The 20,527-nt window shown below is 40.4% G+C and overlaps 1 protein-coding gene across 1 annotated transcript; it reads left to right on the top strand.

Annotated features, from left to right (window-relative positions):
* Positions 1-4,846: 4,846 nt before the first annotated feature.
* Positions 4,847-15,460, top strand: LOC311130872 (transcription factor Sp6-like). The gene is made up of 2 exons (XM_084163679.1): positions 4,847-5,088; positions 12,643-15,460. The coding sequence occupies exon 2, from the start codon at positions 12,803-12,805 to the stop codon at positions 13,718-13,720; it is 918 nt and encodes a 305-aa protein (XP_084019805.1). The 5' UTR covers positions 4,847-5,088; positions 12,643-12,802; the 3' UTR covers positions 13,721-15,460.
* The last annotated feature ends 5,067 nt before the right edge of the window (positions 15,461-20,527 follow it).

Below are 20,527 nucleotides of genomic sequence, written 5' to 3'. Positions count from 1 at the left end.
ACCTAAGACAAGGTAAACAACTCTGACAGCATTTTCTACTAAGGTTACCTCTGATTCTCACTTTCCTCGCATTCAGGAGAATAGTCATAATCTAGTTGATTTAGAGCTAGAATGTTATGGCTCTGCTTTCTGGCATGACATTTGGAAGTTTTATGATTCTTTCTGATTTACGCAGCTGTCACACACAGGAATATGAGATTCAAAGTCTTCATCTTCAACTGAGATACTTTGGAATGGTGGAATGTGGATAAAATAAAATGGAACTTGCCATACTCTGAGACCAATTAAAGTTCTTGTTTAAAAGGAACTTAAGTGGAGGAGGAGGAGGAGGGGAAGCAGGGCGGCATCAGTCTCTCAGACAGTAATGGCGGCGCCACTGCTGTTTAACAATCAAAGATGGGAGGCGGGGGCTACTGAGGAAGTCTCTCCCCAAAAATACAGGTGTTTGGTACAATCAAAGTAGCAGCTTGCAGAAATGACTGGGTTTGAAGTTGAAAGGGGAGGCAGAGAGCGAGGGAGAGGGGGCTGCTGTGGTGAGTGAGTGTCTAGGTGTGTTTGTATGAAGAAGGGAAGAAAAGAAACATGACTCAGTCAGACTCAGAACCCCGGCAGCCGGTACCTCCTCTTATGGGATTTTGAATAGTAAACAAGGATATAGGAAGTCTACTACTGTACACTTAATGTTTACTCTAGTTGACTTTTTTCCCTCTGAGGGGAAATGAGGCTTTACCTGGCCAATCCCTCTGGAGGCTCCAACGGTGATATTAGGCTTTGTCTGAGACACCACTGTAGTTCCCATGGGACTCACGTAAAACATGCTTCATGGTTGGTTAGTAAATGTTAGGCTATTTACAACAGGTCTCTCTTGCGAATTAGATTTGTATCTCTATGAGACAAATCTGTACAAATATAGGTTAAATAAACTAAAGACATAGACGAAAATAAACTAGTAGACCATAGACATGAACACATCAACTATGAGTACGATTAAGAACATAATTGTCTTCTTTTATAAAAAATAAGAAACATTATATCTAGAAGCCTCTTAATGATACTGAATGACGAAGGCAAGTGTGTAACAGAAAACCACAACATATAAGTTCCTTGTATTGTTTATCTCTGGATACTTCAATGAAAGCATTCTTAAAACAGCTTTAATCCAAGGAGAACGGCCAACAATGTGAGAAAATGTACTTTGTTCACTATCTGTGATAGATGATTCACTTCATAGGGATTTGTAGGATTTTTCTGCCGCATTCAACCAGAGAGATTCAGCTATACAGAATGTGCCTCAGGACTAGAGAGCTATATAAGCCTCCGAGAGTGTGAATAGATTTATATGAGTTGACACATAGGAAGTGTGGGGCAACATGAGGGAGGAGGTGAGGGTGGATGAGGCCTATAGTGGGTCCTTGGCACCCAGGTTTTAGCTGAAGGATTTAAGGTCCAAAATTATGGTGCGTCCTGAAATGGAGGCTTAACCATCTCCAACTAACTGCTTGAGGTTCAAATCCAGCTGTGAACAGTGTATAGGCCTACAAGCAGCTCTATGACTGGAAGAGGGTGGACCGAATTTGAGGTAAACCACCTTTGACATCTGAACATACTACAGTTTCTGTACAAGTCCTATCAAATAGTCTTTGACGTCAGTTTGAGGGGTTGAAGGTGAAATCCACGAACATACACAAACAATTTATAAACACACACAACCTTATGAAAGACACACTTAAAAGAATGCAACCACGGACAGAAAATGGTCCAACATGCCATCTAAACAGATTAAAAATATTAAGAGAATTTGTAAGCCCCTTGTAATTAATCTTAAATGCACTGTAATTAAATGTTATTAAACAGTCTCTTTTGGAGTTGGAAGAATTTGATTCACAAAGAAATATGCCTGACTATTGAAAGACATTGGTAAACATAATTTAGGCATTGTGTGTGGTCCCCAATTCAGCAACTTGATCCCTCTCTGTGTACATGTATATCCAGATTAATTTCACTAGTGAGAACGCACACAAGCTCAATCCCCTACTGAAAATAATTATTTCTGTGTGGACTTTCAATACAGGGTGGGAAAGCTAGTAAGTATGGAAGAAAAGTATACATCCCTGATCAAGGAAGCACTTTTATAGCACAGTGCATGTAGGCTACAGTTTTCTGTTGCAATACACAGTCAGTCTGTTTTATTGAAACACGCTACGCACATACAGTGCGTTCAGAAAGTATTCACACCCTTTGACTCTCTCCACATTGTTGTGTTACAGCCTGAATTTAAAATGGATTAAATTGAGATTTTGTGTCTCACTCTGTGTGCAATAATAGTGTTTAACATGATTTTTGAATGACTACCTCAGCTCTGTACCCCACACATACAATTATCTGTAAGGTCCCTCAGTCGAGCAGTGAATTTCAAACACAGATTCAACCACAAAGACCAGGGAGGTTTTCCATTGCTTCACAAAGAAGGGCACCTATTGGTAGATGGGTAAAAAAAAGCAGACATTGAATATCCCTTTGAGTATGGTGAATTTATTCATTACACTTTGGATGGTGTATTAATACACCCACTCACTACAAAGATACAGGTGACCTTCCTAACTCAGTTGCCGGTGAGGAAGGAAAACGCTCAGGGATTTCACCATGAGGCCTTATGGTGACTTTAAACAATTAGAGAGTTTAATGACTGTGATAGGAGAAAATTGAGGATGGATCAACAACATTATAGTTACTCCACAATACTAACCTACAGTAATTGACTGAGTGAAAAGAAGGAAGCCTGTACAGAATACAAATATTCCAAAACATGCATCCTGTTTGCAACAAGGCACTAAAGTAATACTGCAAGAAACTCACTTTTTGTCCTGAATACAAAGTGTTATGTTTGGGGCAAATCCAATACAACACATTACTGAGTACCACTCTCCATATTTTCAAGTGGGTATGCTTGTAATCATTAAGGACTGGGGTGTTTTTCAGGATAACAAAGAAACAGAATGGAGCTAAGCACAGGCAAGAGGAAAACCTGGTTCAGTCTGCTTTCCACCAGACACTGGGAGATTAATTCACCTTTCAGCAGGACAATAACCTAAAACACAAGCCAAATCTACACTGGAGTTGCTTACCAAGAAGACAGTGAATGTTCCTAAGTGGTCGAGTTACAGTTTTGACTTCAATCTGCTTGAAAAATCTATGGCAAGACTTGAAAATGGTTGTCTAGCAATGATCAACAACCAAATTGACAGAGCTTGAATAATTGTTTTATTACAATACAGGTGTGCAAAGCTCTTAGAGACTTACCCAGAAAGACTCACAGCTGTAATCGCTGCCAAAGGTGTTTAACATGTATTGACTCAGGGGTGTGAAAACTTATGTAACTGTGATATTTCTGTATTTCATTTTCAATAAATTAGCAACATTTCTAAAAACAGGTTTTCACTTTGTCATTATGGGGTTTTGTGTAGATGAGTGTGAAAAAAACATTAACTTGATCAATTTTGAATTCAGGCTGTAACACAACAAAAGGTGGAATAAGTTAAGGGGTATGAATACTTTCTGAAGGCCCTGTATTATTCATGGTTATGATCAGGACTTAGAGTTTTTTTTTTTTTTTTTTTTAACAGAAAACGTGAATCAGAGTCAATATTTCATAATATGATGCAAAACAAAATACATCTGTATCCTATTATGTTGCAGTCCAAACCATAGACACACTGTACATGCATCATTGGTACAAACTCAGCGTTTTAAAAACTGCTGCTTCAGAGATCGAGAAGAAGACGGCAGTAAGTAAGTAAACCACTTCCCGCCGGTCTGTCTGTGGTCTCTGTTTGTCAGTTGATTTGAAGTCACTCCACCAACATGCTGTGACAGGAAAGGAATTAACTGAGAGGGAAAAAATAAAACCTTTAGAAGAAGAGGCTGATAAAACTGTGAAGAGCGGTGATGTTATGTTTAGGGAGAGATGTAACAATGTGATTGGATTCAATATAATCAGTATTTTCATTGGTATGACAGACAGCAGTTAACAAGTGTTTCCTCTCATTTGGCAAAAGTAAGAGGACCAGTGTAGGTGCCTTTGATAAGGCACCTACACTGCCTGTAACATGCAGTAGATGAAAATATATGATACACTGTTTTGTAAATTGTGGTCTCTTGACAATTGAGAATTGAACTGATACTGAAGGTTACAGTAGATTATGTATGCATAACAATGAAGAAATACAATCTGTGCTATAGAGACCTGTTGCCAGTAGTTTACATAGGATGACATAGGAGCCTACATGGTGACCAGTTCAGTGACAATAATGACTATTGCAATGGTACCAGATGCCACTGTGTCACCATGGGGTCACTAAGATGGGTGACGTGTATAGGTGAACTCAGCTTCAAAACCAGGATTTGTAATGTTTTTTAATGATTCCCAGTTTATTCAGTTATAATTGATTTATTATTTTTAACAAGCAATCTAATAAGCAAGTATTGTAAGTGACCAGTTTCTAGTAATGCATCAGTGCATTGCGACATAATTCATTATAGTATTTTTTTATTTGACAGGTCAAATACTTTGAATAAAGTGTTTCTGAGAGTAAGTCGCAGTGGGCAAACTTTAAAGACATTTGAAATACAAGGATTATACACTGAGACAACCCAAAATGATGTAACAAGAGTGTTCAAAGAGTTGTCAACTTTCTCATGCGTCTGAACGTTGTAATGTAAGTGAGCCATGCATATGTACACTTCCTTACCTACAGCCGCGCGAGCGTATCTTCAAAGGTAAAACACACACCGAAAGAGGGCGGAGCCTGCGAAAGATCCATAGCCTATTATAAACTTTGCCACCAGTGAGTGTATGCTTACCTGTACGTGGAAGCGTTGTCTTGTCTCCCCTGTACCGCTCGAGATGGAGGGAACTTTATGATATACGAGGATATCTATTTCTTTATTCAAGTATTTTTTTACCAAAGGCTTTTACTTGACTTCTGCCAAGGTGATTTATTTAATTTCATACAAGTGAATATAATAGGCTACAAAAAGCTATTCCTACATCGCGTCGGAAGAGAACTACGGGCACTATTGGATAAACAGGTAGCTATATATGTTTCAATAAAAACGTTTTTGTTTCATAAGCATCGCCTTGTTTACTAACGAGGTAACCGTTACATTGTATTTCTTGTGGAGTGGAACAATATCGAAGTGACGGGTACATCCTATTGATAGTTGCATGAACAATGAAACAGAGGACAGTAACTGGAATAACTAGAACCACTTGAAATAAAGAAAAATGGAAATATTAAATTATTTGTTTTTAAGAAAAAGTCAGTATTCATTGTCTTCGATTTGTATTTTAATTTAGAATTGGAAATACATATTTCAATTCATAATTTGTAATGAAAGTCATACAAATGTAAGTCATGAAAATATATATATTTTATTAAATGCCTAATTCAAATTCATTCCCCACTCATGGAAAGTATTGGGTTTGATACCATATTTGAAAATAGTAAAATTTGGATCAAAATAAAGTAGAATAAAGTAGAAATTTGAATAAATCTCCTTTTCAGTTTGAGTTAATATTTAGGGGAATGTTTCCTGGTCACAAATGAAATATAAAGCAGGAGGTAAATAGGCCCTAAAAGTTTGTTGAATGTCTCGTATTTTTATGTGTTCTCACCACCCCAAAGACCTCGATTTAGAAATTGGTTATCCCACACAGGGGTATTTACATTTTAGTCATTTAGCAGACGCTCTTATCCAGAGCGACTTACAGGAGCAATTAGGGTTAAGAGCCTTGCTCGAGGGCACAACGACAGATTTTTCACCTAGTCGGCTCGGGGATTAGAACCAGCGACCTTTCGGTTACTGGCACAACGCTCTTAACAACTAAGCTACCTGCCGCCCCCGGTATTCATTATGATTGAGGTAAACATTTAGAACCAGTGATCTGTATGCCTTCCAATGTTGAAAAATACACTGAGGATGATGGTGAACCATCATCACCATCAAAACCAACAATCAAAACCAACAAAAAAGCATTTTAGGTACTTTTTTAATAATAAGTTATTTTTACAATGAATGGTATTCCAGTCATTAGAATATGTTATAGTGCATCTTTTACCAATTCCTATAGGGGAGTAGGCTATCTTGCACTCTCTCATACAACATATTCCAATGCTGTAGTAGACTACAAAACTACAATATGAATGTTATGGTGACTGAAATGTATTAAGAGGTGACTTTTAGTTGACAAAAATAAAACAACATTACATCATGCCTCATATAGACCTGCGTAGGCCTATGAGTGCAAGCTGATTCTCTTCAACCCAGATTGATCCAAGACATTCAGGACTTTGGTAATTAATTTGTAATCAACAGGGGCAGGGAACAACCCATTCAGTGAAAGGGAATGATATAATCCTAGGCTACATTATGATTTTAAGTACACAAATGATAATCAAAAACAAGAAACAAGAAATCACGAATGTCAGAATGAATCCAGTTGACAACCCAAATAACACTGTATCAGAAGTCCAAATGCAATCTATGCGTATATACACCAAAAACGATATGTACAGCAGTAGATATATTACAGTGAGCTACGTCGAGAATCCAGTATATGAATGCAATGTACAGCAGTAGATACAGGGCTTTCAGAAGGTATTCACACCCCTTGACTTTTTCCACATTTTGTTGTGTTAAAGCCTGACTTTAAAATTGATTAAATTGAGATTTTTGTCACTGGCCTACACACAATACCCCATAATGTCAAAGTGTATTTATGTTTTTAGAAATGTTTACAAATTAATCAAAAATGAAAAGCTGCAATGTCTTGAGTCAATAAGTATTCAACCCCTTTGTTATGGCAAGCCTAAATAAGTTCAGGGTAAAAATGTGCTTAACAAGTCACATAATAAGTTCCATGGACTCACTCTGTGTGCAATAATGATTTTGAATGGCTACCTCGTCTTTGTACCCCACATACAATTATCTTTAAGGTCCCTCAGTCGAGCAGTGAATTCCAAACACAGATTCAACCACAAAGACCAGGGAGGTTTTCCAATGCCTCGCAAAGAAGGGCACCTATTGGTAGATGGGTAAAAATAAAAAATGCAGACATTGAATATCTCTTTGAGCATGGTGAAGTTATTAATTACACTTTGGATGGTGTATCAATACACCCAGTCACTACAAAGATACAGGCATCCTTCTTAACTCAGTTGCTAGAGAGGAAGGGAACCGCTCAGAGATTTCACCATGAGGCCAATGGTGACTTTAAAACAGTTACAGAGTTTAATGGCTGTGATAGGAAAACATGTAGGATGGATCAACAACATTGTAGTTACTCCACAATACTAAACTAAATACTAACCATGCATCCTGTTTGCAAAAAGGCACTAAAGTAAAACTGCAAGAAATGTGGCAAAGAAATTAACTTTATGTCCTGAATATAAAGTGTTATGTTTGGGACAAATCCAACACAACACATCACTGAGTACCACTCTTCATATTTTCAAGCAAGGTGGTGGCTGCATCATTTTATGGGTATGCTTGTCATCGGCAAGGACTAAGGACGTTTTTAGGATAAAAAGTAATGGAAAAGAGCTAAGCACAGGCAAAATCTTTGAGGAAAACCTGGTTTAGACACTGAGAGACAAATTCACCTTTCAGCAAGACAATAACCTAAAACACATGGCCAAATATACACTGGAGTTGCTTACCAAGACAACATTGAATGTTCCTGAGTGGCTTAATTACAGTTTTGACTTAAATCGGCTTGAAAATCTATGGCAATACTTGAAAATGTCTGTCTAGCAAAGATCAACAACCAACTTGAAAGATCTTGAAGAATTTGAAAAAGAATAATGTGAAATTACTGTACAATCCAGGTGTGCAAAGCTCTTAGAGACTTATCCAGAAAGACTCCCAACTGGAATCACTGCCAAAGGTGATTATAACATGTATTGACTCAGGGGTGTGAATACTTATGTAAATGAGATATTTCTGTATTTCATTTTCAATACATTTATAAAAGATTTCTAAAAACATGTTTTCACTTTGTCATTATGGAGATTATGTGTAGATGGGTGAGAAAAAAATATATTTAATCCATTTTGAATTCAGGCTGTAACACAACAAAATGTGGAGTAAGTCAAGGGGTATGAATGCTTTCTGAAGGCACTGTATATTACAATGAGCTATGTGAAGAATACAGTATATGAATACACAGTGTGATCAAAAGCATAAAAGAAACGGTCCAGTGTTTAATGTCTCTATAGACAGGACAGCAGCGTTGGCTGTATGGGCGTATGCATGTGTGTGAATCTATTTGTGAGTACAGGAGTCTGCGTGTGTATGAGGTGTGTGTGTGTGTGTTTAGTGTGAGTGAGTCTATCTTTGTCTCTTACTACAGAAGATTGCGCGATGACTGTTGAACAGTCTGATGGCCTGGAGATAGAAGCTGTTTTTCAGTCTTTCGGTCCCAGCTTTGATGCACCTGTACTGTCTCTGTCTGCTAGATGGTAGCAGAGTGAACAGACCGTGACTCGGGTGCCCCGGTGATGTGTTGTGCTGACCGCACCACCCTCTAGAGAGCGATTCGGTTGAGGGTGGTGCATTAACCGTACTAAGCGGTGATGCAGCCGACAGAATGCTCTCAATGGTGCATCTGTAAAAGTTTGTGAGGATCTTAGGGGCCATGCCAATTTTTTTCAGCCGTCTGAGGTTGTAGAGACGCTGTTGCGCCTTCTTCACCACGGTGTCGGTGTGGTGGGACCATTTCAGGTCCTCAGTGATGTGCACGCCAAGGATCTTGAAGCTTTTGACCCTCTCCACTGCGGCCCCGTCTCCTGTAGTCCACGATCAACTCCTTTGTTTTTTTCTACATTGAGGGAGAGGCTATTTTCATGGCACCACTCCGCCAGGTTCTAAACTCCTCCCTGTAGACTGTCTAGGCAGGTTTCCATTGACCCAGGTTTACTCGACAAAAGCAATGTTGAATAAATCATTGCGACATGTGTAATGAAAACAGCAGTAATAAGATAATTTTTCTAAAGATCGACATTTTTATCCATTCCACAGGGTGGATATTTATTTAGTCTAACTTTCTTTATTGTGAAAAATGATGATAGTGACGGTGTTTTTCAAATAAATGATGATTGACAAAAATATATTTTCATCACTTAATTATAAAGCTCTTCAACCACTTAATTTTATTCGAACCCTTGGCACCCCTTTGATAAATTGAAATTTAATTAAAAAAAAAAAAAAAATATATATATATATATATATATATATATAAATCACAAAATTATATTACTCCTGTATGAGCGAACGAAAAAAATACTCCTCAGCACAAGTTAATGGAAAATAGCTACTGGTTGGTTTGAGTAGACTACCGATCAATCAATGTATGATAGGCCTACACAATAATCGCTTTACTAGGCCTACTTGTGTAAGCTCAACCTTGGAGATCAATTTAGGGCTTATTGTTAAACAGCTAAAAACTTACCTCAAACATAGGTGATTAAGAAGGAAACCCTCATTTGTTATGAAGTGTATGAGACTTGTAAAAGGAATTTGGTGGCCAACCCTACCAGAGCACTTGACTATCTAAATGACATTTAAATGTCAAAGTTGACAGGCAAAATGCCTCAGAGGACCCTAAGCCTCACGGTTGTCACAGTGGCTAGTGAGTTTTCCCATTCAATAACCATAGAAATGTAAAGGTGTATTAGAATTTTATTGCGTAATCTAATACAATGAGACAGGAGGTATCATATCACTTCTAACTGTCAACACATGGATTGTGCTCCTCTGTGTAGACCTGTCTCTATATGAGTCATGATGATTTATTGACACACTAGTTGAGACACTTCCTCTACTCCATCTTCATATTTTGATTGAGTATTTTAATTGGAATTTCATGTCTGTGCGAGAGTGTTTGCAAATATGCTAAAATGTTGACACATAATGCATAACATTTACAACATTTGACGTAAAACCACATGAACATACGACAAATCAAGGTTGTTGAATGACTGTCACTATCCTACAGGGACACCAAAGTAGAAGGGAATATATTTCCGTATGTGTATGAGATTGCTTGTTGTCACTTTCACTATCAATCCTCATCTGTACTGTAATTACATTTCTCCATCTTAGTCTTCAATAACGTCTTGGAACCTATGACGTTATATCACATATTAGACTAAACTACAATATTTTCTCAACTCAAACACCATTCAAACACAAACACAGATATTTAGAAGTAGGAGTACAGATACTTCATACTGTACTGACAATTATAAATGTCTGTGTTTGATAGAAATACATGTTGGATGGTAAAACAAAAGGTATGGAGAATCCACAAGCTCCGGTCCAGTATCAGTTTTTATTAATGGGTGTGACAGTAAACATTGGGAAACTCATTCTGCTATTACATTGTATTTGTACTTTTCCCTTTACTGGCTGAATCGGAACGATAACCAACATGGAATAACCCCAAAGTCAGTTTGTCATCTACCGTGATGTGTTCCTCCCCTGGAGCATCTTCTCCTCTCTGGCAGACTAGTAAACCAGGGGGGCTTTGCTGGGTCTTGGTAGGGCAGAGCGTCCTCTGTCTCTGGCAGACTAGTAAACCGGGGACTGTGTTAGGTCTTGGTCGGGCAGGTTTTACGACGCGGCCCTGTCGTCGTCCTGCACCTTCCTCCTCCCCGACTCCCCTCCCCCAGGGGCCCCATGCCAGCTGTTACCCTCAGGATACTCTCGAGTGTTCCAGCCAGCCACTTTTGTGAATGGAGGAGGATCGGCCACTCTTATTTGTTTACAGGGTTATTATATCAGAGAGCGAACGAGAGGAGGGGGAAGAGAGAGAGAAAGAGGGGGACGCTTCACGCCACGGTGCATCTGACTCGCATTCCCCCAAAATTACAGAGCAGCGGTGAAGCTCTGGCTCCGGGGCGATGTGAAATAAATCAGCTTGACCTTTAACACCAGACCTCTAATTCTGAAATTCCAAACTAATCGCTTTACGATTTAATTCCAACTCAAGAGCATCTCCTCTCTAGTGTCTGAAGAGGGCCATGGGAAGACCAGTTCAAAGCATTGCTCGTAATCCTGTTGGTCTTCAAGGCCTTGTCTGTTGTCTCAGCAAATTGAAAATCAATTGAAGGGATCAGCGCTTGAGTTGGGCCCGTGCTCATTGATAGGGAGTACCCGCACACCAAATGTTCTATTGATTGAGTACCAGTATCTCAAAATTTGTACTGATACCTTTTTCATTCCATTTCAAGCACTGGAAGGGATAAGAGTGAATCTGAACCTCACAAGTTGTAGGCTATCTTTGCAAAGTTTCTGTATGTTTTGGAAATAGCTTGCTCAGCCTGGCTTTAATGGCTTTGTGGACAAGGGACTTGTCTTCCATTGAACCTTGACCCTTCTATTGAAGCTTGATTGTCTGGGTGGCCAATGCGTATTGTCTCCCTCTCCCAGATATGGTATCACGACCTAGGATCTTCAGACGAACAAGATAGTAACCTCTTCAGACCCAGACTGCTTTACTGTTTCCTGCAGTAAATATAATGCCATTTGGGGGGTGGACGGCAATTTATAATTTGGGGCCAGAACATTTTTTGAATCATTTTCGTGTTTTGAACCAAGTAAGCATCTCCTGTAGATTGGGTTACAGCTTTTTGACAAAAAATGTAATTTTAACAGGTGCATTCCATCACCTCTCAAAAATCCAAGGCAACCTCATTTGTGGGGTGTGTATTATAGCATTGCTATGGTCCATTGGAGTTTACGCACTGCAGTGCAATGGGGACAAGATGCTGACTGTCTTAGAGCACGCTGCCATAATTATATGGATAAAGTCATTGTTCTTGTGTTATTGTTGGACTTGTATTCGCAGGCTCCTGAAAGCCGTCAGTCAGCAACTGTTGATGCTTCCTGCCGCCAGTGTGTAGGAGGCGGGGCGTTTTTATTGCAACGTCTCTTTTTTTGTTAGTTGCCTTGAAGGGATGTTGTTGTAAATCATGTGTGATTCATAAAAAAAACTGGTTCTTCTGTCTGCTAGGCTTCATCTCCGAAAACCTCAGAGACGTACAGCTCTTGGCCCGCAGCCATTACCTCCCTGGATCTTCTTCCTTTTATCGCTATCTCTGCACGGGGCTGTTCCTGTCAACACTCCTCTCTCTCTTTCTCGCTCTTCTCCTCCTTCCTCCGCCACCTTTCGTGTTTATCTCCACTCCGCCTCTGCCTCTTCATAGGGCTGCTGAAGTTGTTTTCTTTAGCTCTCTCTTTGACTGTCCTCCGCCATGGGAAGTACCTGGCATCAGATGCATTTGGCAGGTTTCTGTCCGGACACGTTTCCCATCGTCTCCTTCCCCCCATCTTGTCTGCTCTCTCCTCGGCCACGCAGCGTGAGAACTGGGGTGGGGTGGTCTTGGAGATGGGAGCGTGTCTGTTGGGTTTGGGGGGGGGTTTACATGTGGTTGGGGGATTTGAGATCAAGTGTTTGCATGTTTTGTGTTTGTTACATTGTAGCCTGACAGTATTTCAATTCATTTGGCTGGACGCAGTAGTGATCTTACAAGAATTTACTACACCATTTTACAATTTGACATTAAGGTTTTTTGCCAACAGGTCTGTAATCGTGAATAGGACCCTCAAGCTCTCCATCCAGCCATGTGGTAGTCTACACATCTTTACCCAGTTATCAGTCAGCCCACCACATCCCGGACCCACACGGCAATCGCTCACTCCTCACCAGACTCAGCCTTCAACACAGACAGCAGCTGGTCTCATGGCCCACCCCTATGAACCCTGGTTACGGACAGCACCCCCTAGTGGCAGCTCAGACGAGATGAACGTTCCCTCGTGGTGGGACCTCCACACCGGGCCAGGGAGCTGGATGGACCTGCAGGCGGGCCAGGGTGTGGGCTTACAGGCAGTTGGTCAGAGCTCCATGGGGCTGCAGTCCTCCCTGGGGCCTTATGGCTCTGAGCCCCAGCTGTGTACTCCTGCCCAGCTAGCCCAGCTGGCCCCAGCCTCACACTCAGCTCACGCTCACCTCTTCCCCCAGGATAGCTTCAAGATGGAGCCGCTGGGAGGACCTGAGCTCCTGCAGCCGGAGTCGTACTCCCTGGAGGAGCCACAGGAGGGTGCCGCCTCGGTCCGGCCCAAGCCCCAGCGCCGCTCTGCCTCCAGGGGCTCGGGCCAGTCTGTGTGCCGGTGCCCCAACTGCGTCCACGCCGAGCAGATGGGCCAGAGCACTGACGATGACCGGAGGAAACACATGCACAACTGCCACATCCCGGGCTGCGGCAAGGCCTACGCCAAGACCTCCCACCTGAAGGCCCACCTACGCTGGCACAGTGGGGACCGACCCTTCGTCTGCAATTGGCTCTTCTGCGGCAAGCGCTTCACACGCTCCGACGAACTTCAGCGACACCTGCAGACGCACACCGGCGCCAAGAAGTTCAGCTGCACCATGTGCCCCCGCGTATTCATGCGCAACGACCACCTGGCCAAGCACATGCGCACGCACGAGTCTCCCTCCGGGCCAGGGGAGGAGAGGATGTATGGAGAGGGGGGCAGGATGGAGAAGAGCTTTGACACGCCTTCTCCTCAGTCCTCCCATGCCACTGCTTCTGACACAGAGGCACCCCTTAAGCAGCCGAAATGTGAGAAAGAACCCTCTGGGACAGGACAGTCCAGCTAACTGCATCCCGTCCACGTCTGGAATGCTATACAGATAATGTACAGTCAGTAGGCTACTATTGACCCTTTCTATCAGACAGAGAATCCATAGTTTATAATATCTGTAGTCCAGTGGAGGTAGAATCATAGGGGGTTTTATATTATAAATTGATAGTTTATTTCTACCAGATGCATTGAACAACATAAGGCAACAAAGGCCCCTCTGATTTTCAGAATTCATCATATCACATATAACAGCACCATACAGCATAGACAGACATAAAACCAAAGAGCCCAAAGCTATTACCCATACGTTGCATCACCAATAGAGGACAAGCTGTCAAGTGCCTTGCTGGAAGGATATCCATCTAAGGAATCAAGGAAAATGATTTTTCAGATGTTCTCTTCCATTTAAGGATAGCTTTGGTGGCAACCAAGCCAGAGCCAAAGCTTGCTAGCTGCTAGGACTTCCATTGCTGCTACTACTATTATACCATCCATCCTCAGAGACTTTGGGAACGAGTTAAACTGAAGATGGTGTTTGATGTGTTTACAATAAAACTACCAGCTACTTGGAGAGATATTTATTTCCAGGAAGTCATCAATCTCTCCAGCCTCCACTGCACAAATCTAACTGAATTTAAGGCAATGGAAGTAGTAGGTTAGAATATGTTGGTATGTTGTGTTGGCTTCATTTTCCCACCCTTTAACCCACCCCCTTGACTTGCTGTGTATAATATACTGTATGTGAGTGTATGAACATGTCACTGGAAAATTACACACTGTATTTTTGTTTTTGACCATGCACAATGTTGGCATCAACCTTTTGCCAAAGAGCACCACACTAGGCACCGCAAAAATTCAGTTTGGTGCGGTATGTGGGCGGTGCAAATACAAATGACTGCATTTGCTCTGCAGATGGCTAATGAATTTAAAGTATGGCACTTGAAGTGCAGAGATGTCCTACTAGAGCACATTATCGCATGGTACTCATACATGGTATTTTTTCTGTTTAATGTACAGTAAGAAGACATGAATTGTGTTATCAATGTATTTCACTTAAATGCACCATATATCATCATGTTTAAATACCCTTCAACTGTGACTAAAAAGCATTGTTGCTCATCTTTTGACACTCCTTATCTCGGCTATGCAGGTGTGAATGCTACATGATGACAGCATATCTCATTCACAGGAAATGTGGAATTCCATGGTCTTGTCCCTGGTAGTGTATGATCCACATGATACACAGTTCACACTTCACAAAACCTACTGTAGTAACAGGTTGATAAGGATTTCCTCGGACAAAAGACAGGCTGGATACATCGCTACTCATGAAATATACGCTAGACTGAAATGTGTGCTGAACTGAAACCCCTCATTGAGAGGAACTTCCACAGGAAGTCACACCAACAACTTCCAGGATAAGCAACAATTCCTCCTCCAAAGTTGTTCAAGCGTATAGCCGAAAACAGATAGAGTGCACTTGTTTAGAAGCAATTTTGATATTAGTAGTCATAAATAATAATTGATATATTGATAGAAGATGCACTTCGATAAAGTTTTAGGAATCCAGTAAAGACATTTCTAAATCAAATCAAATCAAATCAAATTGTATTGGCCACATGTGCCGAATACAACAGGTGCAGACATTACAGTGAAATGCTTACTTACAGCCCTTAACCAACAGTGCATTTATTTTTAATAAAAAAGTAAAATAAAACAACAACAAAAATGTGTTGAGAAAAAAAGAGCAGAAGTCAAATAAAATAACAGTAGGGAGGCTATATATACAGGGGGGTACCGGTGCAGAGTCAATGTGCGGGGGCACCGGCTAGTTGAGGTAGTTGAAGTAATATGTACATGTGGGTAGAGTTAAAGTGACTATGCATCAATAATTAACAGAGTAGCAGCAGCGTAAAAATATGGGGTGGGGGGTGGGGGTGGGGGGGCAGTGCAAATAGTCCGGATAGCCATGATTAGCTGTTCAGGAGTCTTATGGCTTGGGGGTAGAAGCTGTTGAGAAGTCTTTTGGTCCTAGACTTGGCACTCCGGTACCGCTTGCCGTGCGGTAGCAGAGAGAACAGTCTATGACTAGGGTGTCTGGAGGCTTAGGCCTGTGTGTCATGATTTAGGCTTCTCAGCTTATTGTGTAAAACAAATTAGCCTTGTTAGGAAAACATTGTTGGATTTTGAGTAGTGCCTTAGTCAAAATGTGCTTAATAAGGTATAAGCTGAGGTTTAGCTATGTAGAGATCTCTTACTGAGGTGTTTATTGTAGCCCCCATTAGACACATCCCTAAATAAAATATAAACGTTTTTGATGGTTCACTTGCATTTTGTGTATCAAATGTGATGAAAGGACATCACATTGGGACTCAATCTATTGCAAATCACTTGGGGCCCGATCCAGACTTAGGAAATGTACGCCTTTCCTACACACACCTTTCCTACGAACTTCTCAGTAGTTGGTATTCAGACTTACCTTATGCACGTGCTGAATACATTTAATTCAACCGCTGAAAACCCTCCCACTTGCTGGCCAACATAGTTTGTCGTAGAGTTCTTCAATAGGGTTTTCAGTAAATATAGCTAAAGCCATCCCTTTAAATTTGGTGTACCTTTAATTAGAATGTTCTTGACAGACTCAATAGAATATATGGAGAGAAAAGTTCAGAATATTAGGGATCAAAGAAAGAAAGCCATCTAGGCCTAAATACATGCATATTCATCTCCTTTTCAGCACCAATTGGTAGATTTAAAAATACTCTGATCCTGTATAATATTTAGGGTTAGGAAAGTATTTATGAATAATCAGTGGTGGAAAAAGTACAAAATTGTCATACTTGAGTAAAAGTAAAGATACCTTCATAGAAAATGACTCAAGTAAAAGTCTAAAAGTATTGGGTTTGAAATATACTTAAGTATCAAAAGTAAATGGAATTAGTCAAATATACTTAAGTATCAAAAGTAAAAGTAAAAGTATAAATCATTTCAAATTCCTTATATTAAGCAAACCAGACGGCACAATTTTCATTTTTTATTTATTTACAGATAGCCAGGGGCACACTCCAACACTCAGACATAATTTACATAGGAAGAATTTGAGTGAGTCCCCCAGGTCAGAGGCAGTAGAGATGACCAGGGATGTTCTGTTGATAAGTGCGTGAATTGGACCATTTTCCTTTCATTCAAAATGTAATGAGTACTTTTCGGTGTCAGGGAAAATGTATGGAGTAAAAAGTACAATATTTTCTTTAGGAATGTAGTGAAGTAAAAGTAAAAGTTGTAAAAAATATAAATAGTAAAGTAAAGTACAGATACCCCCAAAAAACGACTTAAGTAGTACCTTAAAGTATTTTTACTTAAGTACTTTACACCACTGTGAATAATAATAAAAAACAGGTGTGGAGAGCCTTTACTAAATAAATATATTGGTGAATCAAGAATACAGTGGTTTGATTTATCCTGAAAGTTGCCAAATTCAATTGTTCAAGCCTGAAATATTTGAAGGTGAGAAAAGTGTACAATAGGAGTTGAACAGTAGTCCTATAAATCTACCCTAATAATCCTCACTAATCATGTAACTTTGATGATAACGGTCCATTCGCCTTGAACTGCGCCAGGCTACATATGGTCTGCATTCCATAATGATTCAAACTGGCTACATGTCCCAAATTCTTGCCCAACTTGTAATACATTAGCCTAATATAATCCACTATTGCTAGCTATCCTCAGGAACAACCACACAAATGTGACAGAGGGAAAAAAAGGTAAACTAACGATGTAATGGAAGGATGCAAAATGTACAGTATGTGGGTATAACTGACGGTGGCTACAGGGAGTGGCTAATATTTACACATTTGGGGATGGCTACAGAAGCGTATCGCTCGGGTCTCCAAATGTCATCCTAGCAAGTTACAGTATGGGGCCAGCTTTTCATAAACCACTGTAGAAAAGGTGATAGGCTAGGTTGATATGCTTCCGTTTGCTGCCATATGACTGGTTTCACATTTCTTTCCAGCTATCATAAGTTAAAATAGATCTAAAACAATTGTCATTTATATTTACAATCTCCTTATCCAAACGGCTTACTCATTTACCTAGCTCTTATCAATAGCTTTTATCAATTTATAAATTACAGTGCATGGAGAATGGTGTTATTTCTATCCGAAAAAAGAAAGTAGATGTTGTTCCACTTGGAATCAAACAGGTTCCAAGTGGAACCTGTTTGGGAAAAGGTGGTGGAATTATGAGGGAATTAAGTCAAGACAAGGTCAGAATACAGCATATCTGTAGACACACCTCCTCCACACCTTCATTTATTTGATCTCCACCCCAAACAAATAACAGGTGAATAGCATGCTATTCTCATGCTTAAATTCAAGGTCAGAATACGTGTAGAGAGAAAACTGCATAAAAAGGAAATTACTTTCCTTTCTACACGTGCTTAACTCGGGTCGGAATTCCCCCCTTGTAGCTTTGCATTTCCAATAGGCCTACTTAGGAACACTTGATACATGTATTAAATAGGGCTATTGGCTATTTCTATTATTATCATAAATGCTATTATTGAGTTGTATGTGTTAGATAGGAGCAGATTGAAGATTATTTAAATATTATTTAAATGATCTTATTTGATGGATTACTGTAGTATGTTGTTGCAGTAGATATGAATTTAAACAATATTTTGTAATAATTTAAGTACTGCTGTACGATTGTTTGGTTTTAAGACTTGCTTGTAATTTTAATAGAGAAATGTTCTTTATGGAAATAAAAATAATAGTATGTTGTCTATTTATTCAGTACTTCATCATGATTTATTATAAAATGCACTGCTGAAGCCAGCTCATGTCTTACAGGTGAGATCCCTGTGTGTGTGTGTGTGTGTGTGTGTGTGTGTGTGTGTGTGTGTGTGTGTGTATGTGGGTGTGTGTGTGTGTGTGTGTGTGTGTGTGTGTGAGAAGGAGAGAGAGAGAGACAGATCAGAGAGCCATATGCTCTGAGATCACTCAATGTTAGTCACACTCAATTATCTACAATGATCAGAAAACGATTATCAACATGAAACTTATATGATAAACATTTTCATGGCAACTTTTTGGAAAACAGTTGCACAATGCTGCACTGTGCAGTGTCCTTGAACGCACCCAGTACAGGTTTTTGATGTGGCTCTTGTCTTGAACGCATTCTGAGAGTAAGAGGAAAGTTAAAGGAGCATGGAGATGTCTTAAAGAGAAAAGGGGATCCGGGAGAAGCTATGGATGCAGAGTTTTCTATGTTTGAGATGACAAGGGTGTTGGTGGGCTATAGGCAGACTGCTCCTGGAGAAGATAGGGTGTGTTATGTGATGTTTACGCTTGCACCGGACAGTGTGTTGGAAGCAGTGTTAGGGTTGTATAATAAGGTGTGGAAGACTGGGGTGATACCTGCTGGGTGGAAACGTACGGTGATGTTGCCGTTTGTAAAACCAGGTAAAATCCCGCCAGGGCGGGCAGTTATAGGCCTATCACACTGACATCCAACATGTGTAAGTTGATGGAAAAGATGATAGTGAGTAGGATTATGTATTTCTTGGAAGTTAGGGGTTTGATGAGCGTAGCACAGAGTGGGTTCAGGACAGTGGAGGATGGTGTGAGGAGCTATAGGAGGACGGGTTCATTGTAATGGATGGAATTGGATAAATGGAATGGAGTCAAACGTGGTTTCCATATGTTTGATAACGTTCCACTAATTCCATACCAGACATTATAATGAGCCTGTCCTCCTATAGCTCCTCCCACCAGCCTCCTCTCGTTCTGCCCTGGTGACAGTTAGTACAGAGATAGCCAATACCTCCCTCCTACACACTGCTGCCACATGCCCATAAGTTTGACACCTGTAACATCGTAATGTATTCGGCACATAAGCTCGTACAGGATAACTTATATATCCTAACTTCACTTTGTCAGGCAAAGACTCAACTTCAAAACTCAAAAGAACAGACAATGACTCTTCTGAAGCAGGCGTTCTTCTTCTTCTTCTTCTTCTTCTTCTTCTTCTTCTTCTTCTTCTTCTTCTTCTTCTTCTTCTTCTTCTTCTTCTTCTTTGGGATTGGGTTGGCAGATCGCATCCAACTTTCAAGGTGTGAGAAGTGTGCAGAAGGGCATGAGACAAAGGAATGTGTAGCATTGGGGAAAGTAGGGGTATGTGCTAATTGTAGGGGTGCCCATGGGGCTGTGGATCAGAAATGTCCCGTGCGAGAGAGGCAGGTTGAGGTTTCCAGGGTAAGAGTAGTGAAGAAGTTGTCATATGCTGAGGCAGTGAAGAAGGTAGAGGAAGATGGGTCAAGGGGGAGGAGTGGTGAGAGTAGTATGTACCAGTGCAGAGGGATAGGCCAACAAGTGATATATGTTTCAGTAAGATTGGATTTTTAGCATTTATAGCAATGGTTATTAATTGTACTGTAGGGATGGAATGTAAGTCGAAGAAAATTGAGGTTGTGGTGGCAGCTGCAGAGAGGTATTTGGGTGTGCGATACTTGACATTAGAAGAGTTACAGGGAGTGTTAAGTGGTGATATCCCATCATTTCAGGTTGAGGGCATTAGGTAGGAGTGAATATATTTAAATAGTGGAGTAGGGTGGTGTTAATTATTAATAATATTTTTGAATTTGTGAGTGTAGTGTTAGATGGTAGGGTATTTCTTTATTTTATTTTTCAAGCAAAATATAAGGGAGTTGTACTCCAGTCTAGTAGTTGGCGGTAATGAAACAAATTGGATGCCAACCGCCGTTAAACCTCATCAAAGAAGAAGAAGAAGCACGCCTTAACCAACCGGAAAAATAATC

The sequence above is a fragment of the Coregonus lavaretus genome (assembly GCF_964263955.1).
Source record: "Coregonus lavaretus genome assembly, chromosome: 6".
Lineage (NCBI taxonomy): Eukaryota > Metazoa > Chordata > Actinopteri > Salmoniformes > Salmonidae > Coregonus > Coregonus lavaretus.
Note: the sequence above shows the minus strand (reverse complement) of the source record. Positions and strands in the feature narration are given on the sequence as shown.